The sequence below is a fragment of the Camelus bactrianus genome, chromosome 3 (assembly GCF_048773025.1).
Source record: "Camelus bactrianus isolate YW-2024 breed Bactrian camel chromosome 3, ASM4877302v1, whole genome shotgun sequence".
Lineage (NCBI taxonomy): Eukaryota > Metazoa > Chordata > Mammalia > Artiodactyla > Camelidae > Camelus > Camelus bactrianus.
Window position 1 is genome coordinate 41750607 of NC_133541.1, and position 18579 is coordinate 41769185.

The 18579-nt window shown below is 39.8% G+C and overlaps 1 protein-coding gene across 2 annotated transcripts in view; it reads right to left on the bottom strand.

Annotated features, from left to right (window-relative positions):
- DEPDC1B (DEP domain containing 1B) overlaps window positions 1–18311 on the bottom strand; it is a 66864-nt gene extending 48553 nt beyond the window's left edge. The window contains exons 1-2 of one of the 2 annotated variants that reach the window (XM_010966263.3): window positions 17752–18156; window positions 9045–9310 (exon numbers count right to left, since the gene is read on the bottom strand). In XM_010966263.3, coding sequence (XP_010964565.1) covers window positions 9045–9310; window positions 17752–17799 — 314 coding nt within the window. In that variant the 5' untranslated portion in view covers window positions 17800–18156. Of the gene's footprint in view, window positions 1–9044; window positions 9311–17751 lie in introns of both variants that reach the window. The other variant, XM_074358701.1, reaches the window with a different exon arrangement.
- Window positions 18312–18579: the final 268 nt, after the last annotated feature.

Sequence of the window (18579 nt, forward strand, 5' to 3'; positions counted from 1 at the left end):
TCATCCTCTTAATAGTGTCTTTCACACAGCCAAAGTTTTTAATTGTGATGAAGTCTAATTCATCATTTTTTTTTCTTTTATATCATGCTTTTGGTGTCGCATCTAAAAACTCTTTGCCTACCCGCAGCGAGTAAAGATTTCTCCCATTTTTCTAAAATTTGTATAGTTTTACATTTAAATCTATGATTCACTTTTAATTAACCTATTTTTGTATAAAGAATTAGGTTTAGGTTGAGGTTCATTTCTTTGCATGTAGATGAATGGATGCCCAATTGTTCTAACAATTGCCTCACCTTTTTCCTTTAAATTGCTTTTACATCTTTGTCAAAAATCAATTGGCCATACTTGTGTTTGTGGACTCTGTTCCACTGCTCCGAGTATTCATCTTTCCCTTCACAAATACCACAGTCTACATTACTGCGGCTTTACACAGAAAGTCTTAAAATTGTGTAAGTAGCATGATTCCCGGTTTTTAAATTAAGAACTGTGAAAATAACATTCAATAAAGCTGACAAAATCTATATAACAAATTTTAGGCTCAAATTAAAATAAACATTTTGGAAATAAGTCAGAATAAAAAAAGCAAATATGCAGGAGAAGAGAGAAAGAAGAGAGAAATGAAGTAGAAGAAAAACAAAAAGGGAAGGAAGTGGGAACATGAGAGTGGTGCACACGAGAGGTAGAAAGACAGACAGAAAAAGAAGGAGAGAAAAAAGGAACAGGGAGAAGCAGAAGAACAGAAAGAAAATGGTTCCCTGCAATTAGATCTCAACCACTACCTCCGGGCCCGTGAACTCTTCTCTGTAAACCTTGCACGCCTTCCTGGTTACAACAACATACCAGAGCGGGCGTCAGTAATGAGAACAGGTCAAGGGCCAGGTCAATGGCCAGGTCAAGGCTCCAGACCCAGGGACCCATCTGCTAAAGATCTAAACTAGGCCAAACAATTTGCAGCAACATGGATGGACGTGGACATCGCTGTTCTAAGTGAAGTTAGCAGAAACAGAAAGAAAAATACCATATGATATCACTTGCATGTGGAATCTAAAAAAAGAACACAAATGAACTTATTTACAAAACAGAAACAGACTCACAGACATAGAAAATAAATGTATGGTTACCAGAGGGGAAATGGGGAGGGAAAGGATAAATTGGGAGTTTGAGATTTGCAGATATTAACTACTATACATAAGACAGATTTTTTTGAAAGTTTATATTGTATAGCACAAGGAATTCTATTCAAGATCTTATAGTAACCTATTATGACAAAGACTATGAAAAGGATTATATGTATGTAGATGTAAGATTGAAACATTATGCTGTACACCAGAAATTGACACAGCATTATAAACTGACTATACTGCAATTTAAAAAATAAAATTAAATAAATAAATAGGCCAAACACTTTCTTCAGTAAATAGTCCAAAATAAGCAGTGATCATAATCCATACTTCAATCTTTATATAACCCATGACATTAGGTTTAAACAATCCATCACAACTGTCTGTTCACATACATAAAAGGGCTGATTCTGTGGTCAGTACGGCACTTCTTTAGAGCATTCTTCGTGTTCTGTTGAGATGTTTCAGAGAGGTGTCTAGTTCTCTGAGGATGAACTACTCATCCTGTGAACCTCACAGGGTTGTCATGAAGATCAAATGAGATCGGCTGCCGCCACCAGGCTGCTCCAGGGCCAGCCACGCAGGCCCGAGGGCTGGAAAGTCCCTGCCCCACCCCCACCCCCACCCCCGCACCTGCCCGACGTTCCGGGCTCCTTCGCGACTCACCATACCGCCCTGCCTGGCTCCGCGCCTGGCCGACCTGCAGCGCCTGGCTGGCTCGCACTCCGCCTCCCCTGGCTCAGCCCCACTCCGCCTGTGGGACCAGAGCCCTGAGCCACTTGTAAGCGTCCAGCCGCCAGCGGAGAATGTCCCGTTCAGGGAGACCCAGGGCGCCAGCGCTCTCCCACCTCCCAGGCTCCAGCCAGCGAGTGGGCGGAGCTCTGGGGCAGAGTGACTGCTGGCATGACAGCTGGCAGAGATGACCCCGAGCCAGTGCTAAAGTAAACAAGCAGAAAGGAAGTTTGAAACTGTTTCGTCCCTTGTCACGCCCTCCATCATTCACAGCTATCAGAGTAAATACTCATCTAGCCTCAGTACAGTGTGTGAAAAATGTTATTTGATGAATTTCAGAAGCAGTTTAATGGATTAAGTTTTCCTGTTCTTCAACATCCAGAGCTGTGGGACGTCTTATTTATTCCTGCCATTGGACCTAGTTTTAAACCAGTTAGCTATGAGAACACTTTCCAGTGGACATCTCCTGCAGAAGTACACTCAGTGACTCTTCTTCCCAGTTGAAGCACTCCAACCCTGCCTACCACACACCACAGCTCAAAAACGGGTCTAGAAGCCTCTCTTCCAGCAACAAGGGAACAGACCTGGAACCTGTCAGGGCTGTGACAACCACAGAACAAAAAAGGAGGCCACGCTCAACAACAACAATCAGGGCATGCTCTGATCCCAACACCAGCCGCACCCCAATCAAAGGGATAACAGCCAACACACACGGAAGAAAGACGTGGCAACCATCCATACTAAGAAAAGGCCTTGCAACAAAACTATTAGACAAACAGTCTACACAGGAAGCCTCCCACTTTAAATAAAAACAAACAAAAAACAGCCTTTCAAGACCACAGTAGATAACTGATATTCCTAAATCATACAGCCAGAGAAATATAAGTAAAATGAAGATGCAGAGCAACCACTCCCAATTAAAGGAACAAGAGCAATCCCCTGGAAGAATGAACAATGAGATAGACCTCGACAATCTACTAGATCATGACTTCAAAAAAGAGGTAAAAAGACTACAGAAGAAAATAACTGAGGCTGTAAATAGCAGCAGAGAATACTTTAAAAAGGAAGTAGAAACTATAAAGAGGGCCAATTAAGAATGGAAAAGTCAATGGCTGAGACAATAGCCAAGCTAAGGGCAGTCAAAAAGAGACCAGATAATGCAGAAGAGCGAATACGTAACTTAGAAGACAGGATAAGAGAAGTCACCCAATCACAAAAGCAGACAGAAAAGCAAGTAAAAACCAATGAAAGCAACATGAGGGACCTATGGGATAATATAAAGCATGCCAACCTATGCATAATAGGGGTCCCAGAAGGAGAAGAGAAAAGGGAACTGAAAAGGTATTTGAAGAAATCATGACTGAAAACTTTCCAAACTTAAAGGAAATAGATATTCAAGTACAGAAAGCACAGAGGGTCCCAAACAAGAAGAACCCTAATAGACCTACACCAAGACATATTATAATTAAGATGGCCAAAGTTAAAGATAAAGAAATGATTCTAAAGGTAGCAAGAGAAAAACAAAGAGTTAGTTCCAGGCGAACACCCATAAGGCTTTCAGCTGATTTCTCTACACAAACACTGCAGGCCAGAAAGGATTGGCAAGATATATTCAAAGTCCTGAATGAGAAAAAGCTGCAACCTAGGATACTCTATCCGGCAAGGCTATCCTTTAGAGTAGAAAGAGAGATAAAGAATTTCACAGACAAGCAGAAACTAAGAGTTCAGCAATATTAAACCTATGCTAAAAGAAATGTTGGAAGGTCTATTCTAAATAGAAAAGAAGCAGGAAGACATAGAAATGAGAAAAACATAATTGGAAATGTAATAACTACAATGAGCTGCAAGAGAATAAACATAAAGATGTTTAGGAAAAAAAAAAGGACATCAAAATCCTAAAAGGTGGGAAAGGGGAGCGAGAAAATATAGATTTCTTTTCCTCTCACTTTTTTTTTGTTTTCTTTCTTCATTCTTTTTAGGATGTGTTTGAGCCTACATGACTACCAGTCTAAAGCAAACAGATATAGTAACGGATTAACATACTTGAAAAACAAGGTAACCACAAGTCAAAAGCATACAATACAGTCACAAAAACCAAAAAGATACCAAGCTAATACAAAAGAAAATTATCAAACCAGTAAAATACCATATGATATCACTGATATGTGGAATCTTGAGAAAAAAAAAAGACAAATGAACTTATTTACAAAACAGAAACAGACTCACAGACAGAAAACAAACTTATTGTTACTAGGGATGGGGAAGGGATAAATTGGGAGTTTGAGATTTGTAGATACAAATATATAAAATAGATAAACAACAAGTTCATACTGTATAGCACAGAGAACTATATTCATTATCTTGTAGCAACCTATGGTGAAAAAGAATATGAAAACAAATCTATGTAATTCATGTATGACTGAAGCATTGTGCTGTACACCAGAAATTGACACAACATTGTAAACGGACTATACTTCAATAAAAATGAAAAAAAAAAAGATCAAATGAGATCATAAAGGGAACATGCTTCATAAACCGAAATTTCTTACCAAAACACAAGGAAGTGCAACTGGTTCTCTTTATTAGAAGTCTAGGGCCAGGAAGCTTTGTTAGACACAGATGACAGCATCTGGCTGGGCTATGAGGACACTTTCAAAGTGAAATCTAAAACTGTCTTCACTACCAGCAAATCCAGAACTGTCTCTAGCCACTGGTGTTAGTAACAGGAAAGAAGTGATTCAGTAAATAGCTCTAGGCACTTATCTTCAACATCTCCTGTGATTGTTATGGACATTCAGATATTAGGATCTTGATTCCCTTTCTTACACACTAAAATTTACTATTTCCTCCTATTTTCTATGCTTAACTCCTGGATTATTGAAAAATAAAATCATAGTCAACAAATGTAAATGCAGTCACACAAATACGACATACAATTTTTTAAACTAGAAATAAGACTGGAATCAGAGAAATGCAAATCAAAACTACAATGAGGTATCACCTCACACCAGTCAGAATGGCCATCATTCAAAAGTCCACAAATGACAAATGCTGGAGAAGCTGTGGAGAAGAGGGAACCCTCCTACACTGCTGGTGGGAATGCAGTTTGGTGCAGCCACTGTGGAAAACAGTATGGAGATTCCTCAAAAGACTAGGAGTAGACTTACCATATGACCCAGGAATCCTGCTCCTGGGCATATATCCAGAAGGAACCCTACTTCAGGATGACACCTGCACCCCAATGTTCATAGCAGTACTATTTACAATAGCCAAGATATGGAGACAGCCTAAATGTCCATCAATGGATGACTGGATAAAGAAGATGTGGTATATTTATACAATGGAATACTACTCAGCCATAGAAACCAACAGCATAACACCATTTGCAGCAACATGGATGCTCCTGGAGAATGTCATTCTAAGTGAAGTAAGCCAGAAAGAGAAAGAAAAATACCATATGAGATCGCTCATATGTGGAATCTTAAATAAATACATACATACATACATACATACATACATACATACAAAAGAGAAACAGACTCATAGACATAGAATACAAATTTGTGGTTGCCAAGGGGGCAGGGGGTGGGAAGGGACAGACCGGGAGTTTAAAATGCAGAATAGATAAACAAGACTATACTGTATAGCATAGGGAAATATATACAAGATCTTATGGTAGCTCACAGTGAAAAAAAATGTGACAATGAATATATATATATGTTCATTTATAACTGAAAATTTGTGCTGTACACTGGAATTTAACACAACATTGTAAAATGACTATAACTCAATAAAAAAAATGTTAAAAAAAAAAAAAAAAGAAATAGGACTGACTTCTGTGGCTCATAAATGTTTTCTGAAGGTAATCCCAAAGAAAGACAAACATGTAAACAACGGCCACATCATTGACCTAAGAGCACAGCTCCCTAAGGAAACCATTTGGAAGGATAATAAAGACCCAGATGCAACTTCAAAAAAAAAAAAAAAAAAAAAGACTAATACAGACATGCAAAGGAATACTAGGCAGCCAGTAAAAATTATGTTGTTGACTTTAAAAAAAAAAAGAAAAAGAAATAAGATTGGACACATTCCAAAATAAAAGCTTAACTCATCATTTCTGTTATAAAATTCTCCTGTGTGTGCATGTGTGTGTGTGTGCGTGAGTGTGTGTGTGCATGTGTGTTTGTATAATTCCTGTCGTTAAAAAATACTGAGTCTTTATATTTCATGTTGCTTTCTCTAACTATGCCTTTCTGTAACTCATAGTCCCAGAAAACCACCTAGCCCCTGCTATATTTATAAGTATTTAAGCTGATTATGTTTAACTTACCTCCTTTATTTGAGAAGACAGCTCATCACTTAATATGTACTAGATAATACTTAATACATTACAAGAATTCTGTGAATCTGACTACACCAAAAGTTTCTTATTATCGTATGTTTAATCATTCAGTCACTAATTTAATAAACTACATCAACCTCACGCTGTGGAAATGGAGGCATTCTGACATACCACAAGAACACAGGCTTCAGAGAGAGAGATCTCTGTTTGAATCCAGACCCTTTTACTACTAGCTGAGTGACTTCGGACAAGTCAGTAACTTTGGCCCCATCAATTTCCTAATCTTTAAGATTAGGATATTACCACCCACACCCACATCTGCAAGTGTTGAGTAAAGTGATGATTATGCAGTGTCAGGTGCATCACAGGTGCTAGAAAATTTTAGTTCCTCCTTTCCCAGCAAGAACTCTCAGCTGTCCATTCCAACCTCTTTGACACTACTTATAAAGGTTCCTCTTCCAGGAAGCTTGATATTTAGAAGCATTTCGGGAGTTTCTCCACCTTATTGACTCTCCATCTATTTTCAAAAGTAATCTGCCTCTAGCTCCTCATCTCCCTCATCTGCTTTCTTCATAATTTGGCAGTGGTACTACTCCAGTACGAAAAACAGGTGGATGTGGAGCAGGTAGGGCAACCTGCCCCCACACTTCCCCAAGGGCGCTGGCAGGGAACTGGCTGATCCCGAGCTGTACGCTCCATCCCCAAAGCTGCCCACATTGCGGCAGCGGCCTCCACACTCACTAGCTTACTCTCAGCTCAAGGCACACGCTCCCTGACAAACAACTCAGGTATCTAAACAGATTTCATCCCAGATTAAACTGAGGACATCAAACATCGGTTGTTTACTTACAGAACTTGCACTCAGGAAAATGAAAAGCTGTGAGTTTTCAGGTGGTAAAATAATCAAGGAAAATACAGCTCCCTTTCCGACTCACAAGTAAGAGATCTCTTTATAAGAGAAAATGGGGGTGAAAAAAAATTGTTATTTCATGGATGAATTTCATCTATCTGTGAACTTTATTTTTTTAAAGGGGGACGAGTGATGAACTCTTCATATTGAAGTGAAACAGGCTCTGACAGTCAGGCCTGGGTGGTTGGCTCCCGGAGCAGGCTGCTATTTCACTCTCCTGACAACTCCTAAAGCCTCGTAGGACTCAGTGGATGGTACCCAGTTTAAGGTCACAACAGAACAGATTGCAAGTTACTCATCCAGATAGTCTTTTAGAAGAGTACTAGCTAAACCTTGATGGGGTACAAGCAATTAGTTTCCCAGAAGAAATAATCACTTAAGAATCCCCAGTGAAAGAATATGAAAACAAATATATGTATCTATATGCATGTCTGGGACATTGTGCTGTACACCAGAAACTGACACATTGTAACTGACTACAATTCAATTAAAAAAAAACCAAGAATCTCCAATAATGTGTGGTGTGTGGAACCAGAGCTAGCATTTCCACTGCCTGATACTAACAAGCACTATGGTCTCAGAATAGACTAAAATCACCCAAGATCCTAATTTAAAGTTGGATCAGCAAGCCAGAAATAACTGCCAAAGGGAAAGACAATCTTACTATCTAGAAGATGGAGGCTGCTGATGAAATTCAGGAGGAAGTCAGATCCTAGACGTCCAGCCTCACCTGGTCTCAGCCTCGGTGCTGGTGACCCCCTCCCCGGGCTCTGCAACCATTCTTAGCAGCTAGTCCACAAAGGAACCAACACATTGGAATAGCTGGATCCAAACCAGTCAGGATAAGCCATACAGGAATTGGTGCTCCACAGATACTGTATAAATCTGCTGAAATCTTTTGGATGTGAATGTGTTATTTTAAGTGGCTTAAGTTAGGATTTTCTCAGACTTACTTGGGTGTTAAACCAAACCCAAATGTGTATTTTTTGTTACAGAGCTCTGCTTTATCATTTTGTAATAAAGTTTCAATATAGAAAAAGGCGGGGGGGGGGTTCCTTCCACGAAGAAAGGAATGATTCAGGTAGGAAGCAGTCGGGTTTTCTCTGCTCAAGGCTAGGTATTCTCGCAGCCTCCAAATGCCCTCACAAAATAGGTGGTAAGAGCATTCCTTATTCTTCTGTTGGAGTGAAAGACAGCAAATATTAAGAGTGCATATATATGTGTTCATGACACTTTGGTAGGCCTCTTGGCAGATAACTCAGCAATTCTTTTCTGGACCTGTGTGATTTCATTCCTCTTTTGTCTCCTCCCATTCCCTGAACCTGAGGCAGGTCCCCTTCATCTCCAGCAATAAAACAGCCTAGACCCAGGGAGAAGGGCAGGGTCAGCAGAGAGACATCCTTGCCCTCAAATTATCTGGTAGTGAGTGATCAATCATAAAACAGCACAGAAACATGAGCAAAAACGTTTGCGGGAAAGCAGATGTGCATTGCAGGGTTGATCGGAGACATCAGCGAATTCTAGTACAATTCGTTACAGGCCCTGAGCTCTGCTTAAAGATGAGACGTCTCTGTCACTAACCCCCTGAGTACACATCTTCACATTGTTCAGAGAGCTGCAAGTCAGAGCTTCTCTTCTGTTTCACAGGTACAGAGCTATTACAGCCAAAGTAGTAGCAAAAGGCACAAAAAAGTTTCCTTACTGAAAAGTCACTGCAACAGGTGCCTACTAATGGGGTACTCTATGAAGCCAAGAAACACCGCAATCAGTTTTACTGTAACAACAGATTCAGTTCTCTCCCCACTCAACAACTCTCAAGTAGAAGCATCGCTCCAAGGGACAAGGTCAAGTCTTGCACAGGTGGAACCTCCAAAAGACTGAGCCAGCCCACGCATCCTCCCTATTCTCCTCCCCTTCAGGGCTGACTTGCTGCCATTACCGGTACAGGTGACGGTTGTCTTCAAAGTCTTCCTGGCCCCATTTTCCCTTGATGTCTTCGATAACGTGATTCTTCAGGAATTTTTTTAGCAGCTGGACTGTTTGTTTGCGGGTCACTTCGGGGCCAAAGTTTTGGCTGCACCTCAGCAGCTCGTGCAGCCAGTCCACAGCTTCGGCCGCTGTGAAGCAATGTTCGTAACTTTTGAAACGACAGCGATGTTTCCGTAATGGCATCCTAGTGCGAAAAAGCTCAACTGTTTCATTCCACTAGGGGAAAAAAAGAGACAAAGGCATTGAGTAATCAATGGAGATTTTTTTAAAGGTTATTACAACCCAAATATTGACGACGATGAATGCAATTTTTCCACTTAAAAGACGAAGGCTTGAATCTTTTTTTATTTACAAACTTTACACTCTGAAGTAACTTTTAAAAATGCATTTATTCATCCAGTAAATATTTACTGGAGATACTGCCATCAGGTTGTCCTATTATGGGAACTAAATGGAATTTTACATTAATGAGAAACACATGATCAAAAATAAAACTGAATAAAACTGAGCCCAATGTGCAAAATTCATTTCTTGGAGCCTTACATTTAATGTGACTTAACTTCATTCAGCAATGTTTTACTGTTTATTACATGAAAGGCACTGTATGGGGAGAGGAAATGAGCGAAGCATAAGATATAGTGCCTCATGTCAAAGCATGTTTAAAAATTCTACAGAATTTTTTCCTATTGAAGAAAACAAACAAACAAAACTAGACACCCACGTCATCATCAGCCATCCCTGCATGAAAGGAAAGGTTCACAGATGGTGTTCTTCCTACATAATTACCCAACCTCTTCTTAGGACCCTTGGCTTCCCGCCAGTCCTCCTAGAAGTCCTGAAAACTCAGACTCACTCTTATAACCTTTGTCTCTCTCACGCTTCTCTTTCAAGGGCATCACTTGACAGACTCTACATCTTTTATTTTTCACTTCCCTTCCTACTGCAATCAGCTCTTCAGATTTCACCTTTTTCTCTCCACGATAGTTCTGACCTCACCATTTTCTTTTTATTTTGCCCAGCACTAGTTCCTTGTTTTCTCCTCTGATCAGGCTTCTTCTTTCAGGTTTCTCTTCATACTCTCTACTGCCCGACCACCTCTGCAGTTCTCTCCTACTTTCGATGGCTAACTTTCTCAGCCACAGTGATCATCCCTGAGTATACAACACCAGGTGCTTCAAGGGCCCACGTAGGGTATGCACCCTGGATATGCGGCACCAGGCACAACACACAGGAGGTGCTCAATAAGCAAATGCTGACCTGGTCTTTCACTTTTCCTACTTTTCTTAACCACGTTCTCACTTCATGCAGTTTAACCCTGGTCTGACTCCCAATCATGTCTTCTTCCTGGACAAATTCAAATACCTTTTTGCCTTACGCATATAACCCCTTCTACTTCATTTGACACTGTAATAAGCCATGCTCCAAATTGAGCTGGTCTAGAATTAAAAGGTTTTTCTTTTTTAACTTCTTGAAACCACCTACAAAAACAAAAGAAACCATACAGTAGGATAACATATAAACAGAATTTCTAAAACAATACAAAAAATTCAAATCAAGAAACAAAGGACAGACATTCCAAAAGAAAAATGGAAAAAGACTTAAACAGGCACTTCACATAAATGGATCTCCAAATTTACCACAACATATGCAAAGATGTTCAATCTCATTAATTAGCAATGAAATGCAAAAGGAATCTACAGTGCACTACCACTCCATGTCTACAGAATGGCTAAAATGAAAAGATAGGCAACACTACGAGCTAGTGGGTATGCGGAGCAACTGGGAATCTCATACATTGCTGGAAAGGATATAAATCGGTACAACCACTTTGCAACACAGGTTAGCAGTACCTACAAAAGCTAACTATATGAGCACCATATAACCCAGCAATTCCATTCTTAGGTATATATCCAACAGAAAGATGTGCACCAAAAAACCACACTGTTCACAATAGCACTTCTTAACAGACAAAAACAACCCAAGTCAACCAACATGAAGACAGATAAACAAACTGTGATTTATTCATGCAATGGAATGCTGTGCAGAAATGAGAATGAATGAACTATTGCTACATGTAATAACACAGATGAACAACAAAGATAAAATGTAATATTGATATAAGAAGGCCAGATACAAAAAAAAAACACTATATGATTATATTTACATACAGGTTAAAAGCAGGCAAAACTAATCATGGCATTAGAAATCATAATAGTGGTTGATCTGTACGGAATTAGAGACCGGGAGGGGCGAGGAGGTACTTCTAGGGTGCAGTAATGGCATCTTTCTTGATCTGGGCTTTGTTACATGGGGTGGTCACACTGAAAACTCATTGAGTCATACACATAATTTGTGCACTTTTCTGTACATGTTATGCTGAATAAAGGGCTAAAACCAAAACACACAAACACATATACACCCATATGCTCATATATTGAAATCCTCCATGGGAGCAATCCACAATTCTAATTACCAACCTGAAAGTTGGGAAGTATGAACTAGCTGATGGTGCTGATAAATGTGGAAGAGAGTGGGGAGGGAAGCTGGAGAAGAAATCAGAAGAGTTGATGAAAGAGGGACTGAATGTAAACAGAAGAAAAGCAGGGCAAATGGGCTAGAATGAAATGATGAACAGTAGAAAGAGAGCCCATGAAGAGTCCATGAACGTTGATTTAACTTCACTCTCCACCCTTCTCCCTCACCAGGTTACGATGAAGTTTCACAAGACCATGAATACAAAAGCCCTTTGTAAAAGATAAAGCATTCCTCAAACATAAAGGATAATATATATAAAATTTCCAGCATAAGCTCTTAAAACAAATTATGGTTTCAGTCTATTCTGGAGCTGGAAGGAAGTGCGGGGTCAAAATCAAGATCCAAGGAGGACTCGCAAGTTCGCACAAGTCAGGTACTTAGTGTTAGAATAAGATCTGGAATCCTGTTCTAAGCTCTCCTTGTCAAATGGTCATTTCATTAGACCAAGAGCCTATGAACATTAACATGGATTTAAACAATTTCCACCTATTTTTAATCATTGGTTGTTTGGGCTTTTTAAAAATTCTCTGTTAACACTTAGCTTTCATTTCAGTCTTGACTACGTATGTTGAGAGGTGAAGAAGAAAAAAGAGGTAATAAAAAAAGATTTTTATTTATTTTATGTTGATTGGGTTATCATAATCATTATCCAGTAAACTTAATACATAGTACTTTATGCATTACTTTATAAAAGAATGAAGACATGGCTCTCTGGGGCTCAGTATTTCAAAATATAAGTAAATACGAGTATTACTTGACTCAGGCTGGTTAGCAGTTCCTCTATTTGTACCTTTAATTACAGAATAATGTACACTGTAACATATTAAATGCAAAAGTACATACAACAATCTGCCCTGTCTCTCTCCAATCTCACACAGCTGTCACTCATATACACACATACATAGAATTCTTTCCTTTGTATGTATGTGTCGTTTATTATTACTGTTGCTGCTTGCTTCCTTTTTTAAGAAATGAGATCAACCATATTATACACATTATCCTACAAGTTGCTTTTGCACTGAACATACCAGGATATCTGTGTCAATACCTGTCGACCTAGCCCATTCTATTTTTTTTTTTTTGATTGAAGTATAGTCAGTTTACAATGTGTTAATTATTGGTATATAGCATAATGACTGTGTTTATATATATATATAATACACACACACATATATATTCCTTTTCATATTCTTTTTCATTATACGCTATTAGAAGATATTGACTATAGTTCCCTGTGCTATACAGTAGGACATTGTTGTTTATCTATATAGTAGTTAGCCTCTGCAAATCCCGAATTCCCAATTTATCCCTTCACCTCCTACCCTTTTTTCCCTCTGGTAACTGTAAGTTTGTTTTCTATGTCTTGTGAGTCGGTTTCTGTTTTGTAAATAAGTTCATTTGTGTCTTTTTTTTAAGATTCCACATATGAGTGATATCATATGGTATTTTTCTTCCTCTTTCTGGCTTACTTCACTTAGACCAACGATCTCCAGGTTCATCCATGTTGCTGCAAATGGCATTAAATTATACTTTTTATGGCAGAGTAGTATTCTATTGTATATATATCACAACTTCTTTATCCAGTCATCTGTCAATGGACATTTAGATTGTTTCCATGTCTTGGCTATTGTAAAAAGTCCTGCTATGAACACTGGGGTGCATGTATCTTTTCAAACTAGAGTTTCCTCCAAATATATGCCCATTCGTATGAATGAATGAATTCCATGATTTATTCAAGGGGGAGGGTATAGCTCAAGTGGTAGAGGAGATGCCTAGCATGCAGGAGGCCCTGACTTCAGTCCAGGACCTCCTCTAAAAATAAACCTCATTATCTCCCCCCACAAAAAACAAATGAACATAATTTATCCAGCCATTTTCTAATTGATGGGCCTGCAGCTGTTTCCAGTTCGTTGTTTCACAAGCACATCCTTGTTTATATAACCTAACATACCAATGCTTTTATTTATTTATTTCCTAAGGTACCAATACTTTATTTATTTATTTTTGATAGAAGAGATTTCTAAAGAATATCAGTGTATTTAAACCAGTTGTAGCCATCCTACTCCCACCCTCGCTGTATGAGCCTACTGCCTTATCTTTGGCCATTCCTAGATATTATCGTTTTCCTTGTGCCTGTCAATCTATGTGTAAGAAATGATATCTCCATATTTTGTTTGCATTTTCCTGCTGTTATCTTTAGTCATTTTCGTTTCTTCATTTGAGACCCGCCATTTTTTTTCTGGGTTGTCTTTCTCTCTTTTTTTTTTAATCAATGTCAAGAACTGTTTAAATCTAGAATTTGAATCTTAGTGCATAGAAGTCAGAAAAGTTACTCTATTTTGCTTAGTTTAGTATCCCCACAACCAAGAACAGTGCCTGCCATACAGTCCATGTGTTTAATAAATAAGGATTGAATGAATAAATATGGAATATTAATCCTTTTTCAAATATATTAGAAATCTTTTCTCCTGATTTACCAATTTTTAGGTGGTCTCTAGCTATACAAAGTTTTGTTGTTGATTATGATATCGCTGTAAGGAAACAAATACATCTTTTTTTCTTTATAGCTCCCGTGTTTACTCCCTCAATTAAGAAAGTTTCCCCATCCTTAGGTATTAAAAATATTTATCATATTTTGCTTTTACTATTTTAGAGAAATTTAAAATTTGAATCTTCAACTGGAATTTTTATGATATGAGGGAGATCTCTAACTTCACTTTCTCCCAAATGGAAAGCCAATTATGCTATTTTACATATACCTTACATATTACCTTTCTTGATTCTGTTTCTAAACTCTTTTTTATCCACTAAGCTATCTGTTTATTCTTGTGCAATACTATACTGTTGTAATTAAGCAATTAATACTAAATTTAAATCTCTGGTATTTCAAGGTCATCTATGGTCATCTTTTTAAAAAACCTTTGAATTCCCTCACTTTTGCTCTTCTGTAAAAGCTTTCTACTCAATGTATCCCCACATAGAAGGGGGGAAAAAACCTATTAGGATTCTGATTGATTTTTTAGCTATTCTGTTGACATCTGGTTTTCATTTACGCTAGAAATTTTCTAAGAAGATATCCTTATCAGACTCATAGTCCTTTTCAAAAAATTTATAGAAAGAATTTTGAGTTTATTTATTTTGATTGGTAGTGGCATTTACCATTAGGATTATATTTACTCAATCCATGAGACATTTTAGATTTTCAAAACCTAGCAAGGATTACGGTCTCTGCTCCCAGGTATTTCCAAATATAATTCAGTGGCTATTGGATACTCTGCCAAGAAAGAAAAAGAGTTACCTTTAAAATATCCATCATTCTCAGTCACATTTGGGAAGAAAATATCCTATGTCAACAAAGAACAAGATAGAGCTTGAGAACGTGATTTTTTCCGTGTCATATTAAGGGACAATTTTAACAGCCAAGGGGACAGGAAAGATTTGCTTTGTGATTAAAACAACATTTTTTTGTTTTATTTATTTCAGGCCCCTAGTTAAGGGATAAAGAATCAAACAACACAACTGCTTTTGCTTAACATCATGAGCCAAACTACAAAATACAACACTGAGTGTTGACATGTGCTTCCTGCTCTTTTGTCCTGAATATTTATTCCATTTCCTTACTTCTTAGTATTAAAAATATTATGATAGTGGTGCTATAATATAGCATGTGGCCAGGGAGTTCAGAGACAAACAAACGCGAGATCTAGATGTACTTGCCACATACTAGCAGTGTGAACTTGATAAAATGAGGGAACTGGACTAGATCATCTTTAGAGTCCATTCAAGCTCTCAGACACAAGAATGGCTATGTCTTCTAAAGTTTACCAGTTGTCTCAGATGATACCACTAACTCAGAATTAAGTCATAGAAAAGTTCAGCAGATTTAAGTAGTTTTCAGAAAAAGCCATTTTCTTTCTCATTATTTCTTTTTAAATAATGATCTATTTACATGTGGGTTACAAAAATGAAAGCTATTTCAGTGAAGATGACTAAGTTGCTAATTAGCTTCTATATTCAGAATGAATTGACTTACAGAGTCTGTAATTTGATTTTGGGTACAGAAATTTACCCAGTCCATAAAATGTTATTTTCAGATTAGACTTTGGTGCTTTAGTAAATGTAGCTCTTTGCATGCCAACAGATTTTTTCCCAAGCTCTTTCTGAAGATCAGGTTGAGGGTGATGTTAGGAGAAGAGGGAAAAGGTAAACTGGAAGGTAGGGGTTGGGGGACGAAACACAAGCTGGGACAGATAAGTAAAGAGAAAACTAATCACAAACTTCATGATTTACCTGATAAAAGCTTTAAAGCACAACTGAATTATGCTCGGGCAAACAGATTTCACAGTGGAGGAAAAGCACCTATACTGATGACTGAGATCACTGATAAATCAGGAAGTCTCACTTTAAAAACAAAAAACAAAAAAAACTAGCTATTGTTTTCTGTGTTGTCAAAGATCTTAGTTTAAGATCAAGGTTCTCAAACAGAATAAAGCTGAGAGATGAATTGACTACCTGGGAAATTCTGGTGAAACTGAGGTGTTTTCATTCATTATTCACATAATTTAACTTCCTGCTTAACTTGGCTAGTCTTGGCTAAATTTGACTTGAGTATCACTTCTTGGGGACTGAAGACTTCTGAAGAACAGAGTACTTTTCTTTGTAAATTCCTTCGATAATATTTTAATGTGACTCAGAATCAACAGTGTCTTTCACACAGGCACTCTGCATCTATGAAAAGTGGTACTTTATACAATTCTGTGACTATGAGATTAAAAAACATTTCCAACTATGATGTAATTGATTTTTTTTTTAGTCTAAAGCAGGAAGAATGAGAACTAGTTACCCCAAGATCCAGAGCCTCTCTCTGTTTCCCTTGCATAAGTGCTGTGAATAAATTGGGGGTAGGGGAGTGTTCTTTTCCCTGCACAAAGGAGAGTAAATTTTTTCAAAGTACCTGATAAAGCACAATCTGTATCTGATCCCTAAGGATGGACCTACCAGTAGCCTTGACCCCAGATGGTTTCAAATGGTTAGAGGCAACTGTGAAGTGGAAGCAGACTATTTTTAAAAACCCGATTTGTTCCCTGCCACCACCTTACCTTTTAGAGGCTAGCCCAAAGGAAAACCTAAATTTACATGTGCTGATTTTTTTTAAATGAATCAATCATTGTGGGTATCTGTAATAGATTGTTTCCAAAGATGCAATAACTCCTCCTATCCTGTTCTCATCTTTTCCTAGATATCCATTAGGGTGCACAGAACAATGAGACTAATTCCCAAGTTAGCTGTGACCAGAAGTGGTGACAGACCAAGGAAAGCGATCCCTTCCTCCCAAATCACCATTAGGCTTTCATAAAAAGTCGTTTAAAACTTGCCAAGGACATTACCAAATCATCACCACTAATTCCATTACGCTAATCCTTTGAAACAGAAATCACTGAAATCACTTGCTCCAGGTCACAAAGAAATCAAGTACGCCTCCGCACTCTGATCACCAAAGCTCTTCTCCCAGGAGAAAAGGCCGCACTCTGGACCATCAGGGTCTGCAAAGGCTCTTTCAAACCTTCCTTCCGGGCCTACCCTTCTCATCTAGGTCGGTGCTGGCAGAAACAGAAACGCCAGAAGGAGGAAACGTAGCCAGGGCCACCCACCTCTGCTCTGGGCACCGTTAGAAAGAACCTCAAGTGTCACCACAAGTGACACTCAGGACGAAGACACGCCCTGCCCGGACGGCGGCGAAGGGTGAGCGTTACAGGCGGTGTGCGGCCCTACAGTTAGGGACTGGGTCTTTCCTCTGCCAGCTGCTGGCGCTGGATTCCCGAGGGTAAGGAGGAGAGAGAGGCGGGTGTCACCCTGGTCTTCCCGGCGCTTTAAATCCGGAGGCGCAGTTGATTGGCGAGAACCCAGCAAACGTCTCAGGATTGAAGCTGCGCCCACCCCCGACGCTCTGGGCCCCCGGCCGCGTTGGCCGTCGTCCACAATACGGCCACCGGAGCAGAAACACATCCGGCTTCCAGACCCGGCCTGCCCTGGAGAAGGAAGGACTGAGTAGATGCGGTCGGCGTTCAGACCCGGAATCGCGGAGCCGGTGACTTAGCGCGGACCCCCGCACGCACACTCACCAGCCTGGTGGCCCGGTATGGCCCGGGCCCCACGATGCGGTGCTCCATCGCCCGCACGCAGCGGCGGCTGCGGCCGCCCCAGAGCTGATCCCCGAGAGCTCGAGACGCCGCAGTTTGAATCCCGAGCCCGCGCGCTGCGGGCGCTGATTGGGTGGCGCGGAGGCACGTGACGGGAACTGAGGCCGGAGCCGCGCGCTCAGCGAGGAGAGGGCGGTGGGCGCCTCCTCCGAGGCCCCCCGCAGCCCAGGGAGCCCAGGCTCACAGTCGCCCGGCCTCGAGTGCATAGCCCACCCTCGCCCGCCCGCTCACACGCAATCTGTCTCTGCAGAAAGGTCGATGAACGTGTGTGATTCGGTGACGGAAGCACGTCTGGACTACATAGATAAATCCCTGTCCGCCCCTCCAAGTGCGCCGTGAGCCTGGCGGTGCGGCTAAGCTTGGGAGAAGTGGGTGGTGAAATGCAGCGAGTGGACAGCCTCTTCAAGTGGAGGGACGTTTAAAAACTAGATAAGAGCACTTGGTCACAGGGCGTGTCGTCAGCGTGTAAGAACAATAAAGAGCTGGAAAAGAGCCTGACTCAGCTTCCTATATTGTTCTTTTGGTAGTCTTTCCCTGGAATTTGAGTTTTGTTTTGAATAAGACTTAAATTTTCAGAGTTTTGCCACAGGGCTGTGTGTTCTTTTTTGCTGCTCAGAATTTCGCCCTAGGAATTGGTTGTCTGATTTGCAATTGTTCAAAGGGAGAAATGACGTCAGCACTCTATACCTATGACTCAAGTTCGAAGTTCAAATCTGGTCCCCTCAGTGAGTATTCAGGATGAGATATAAT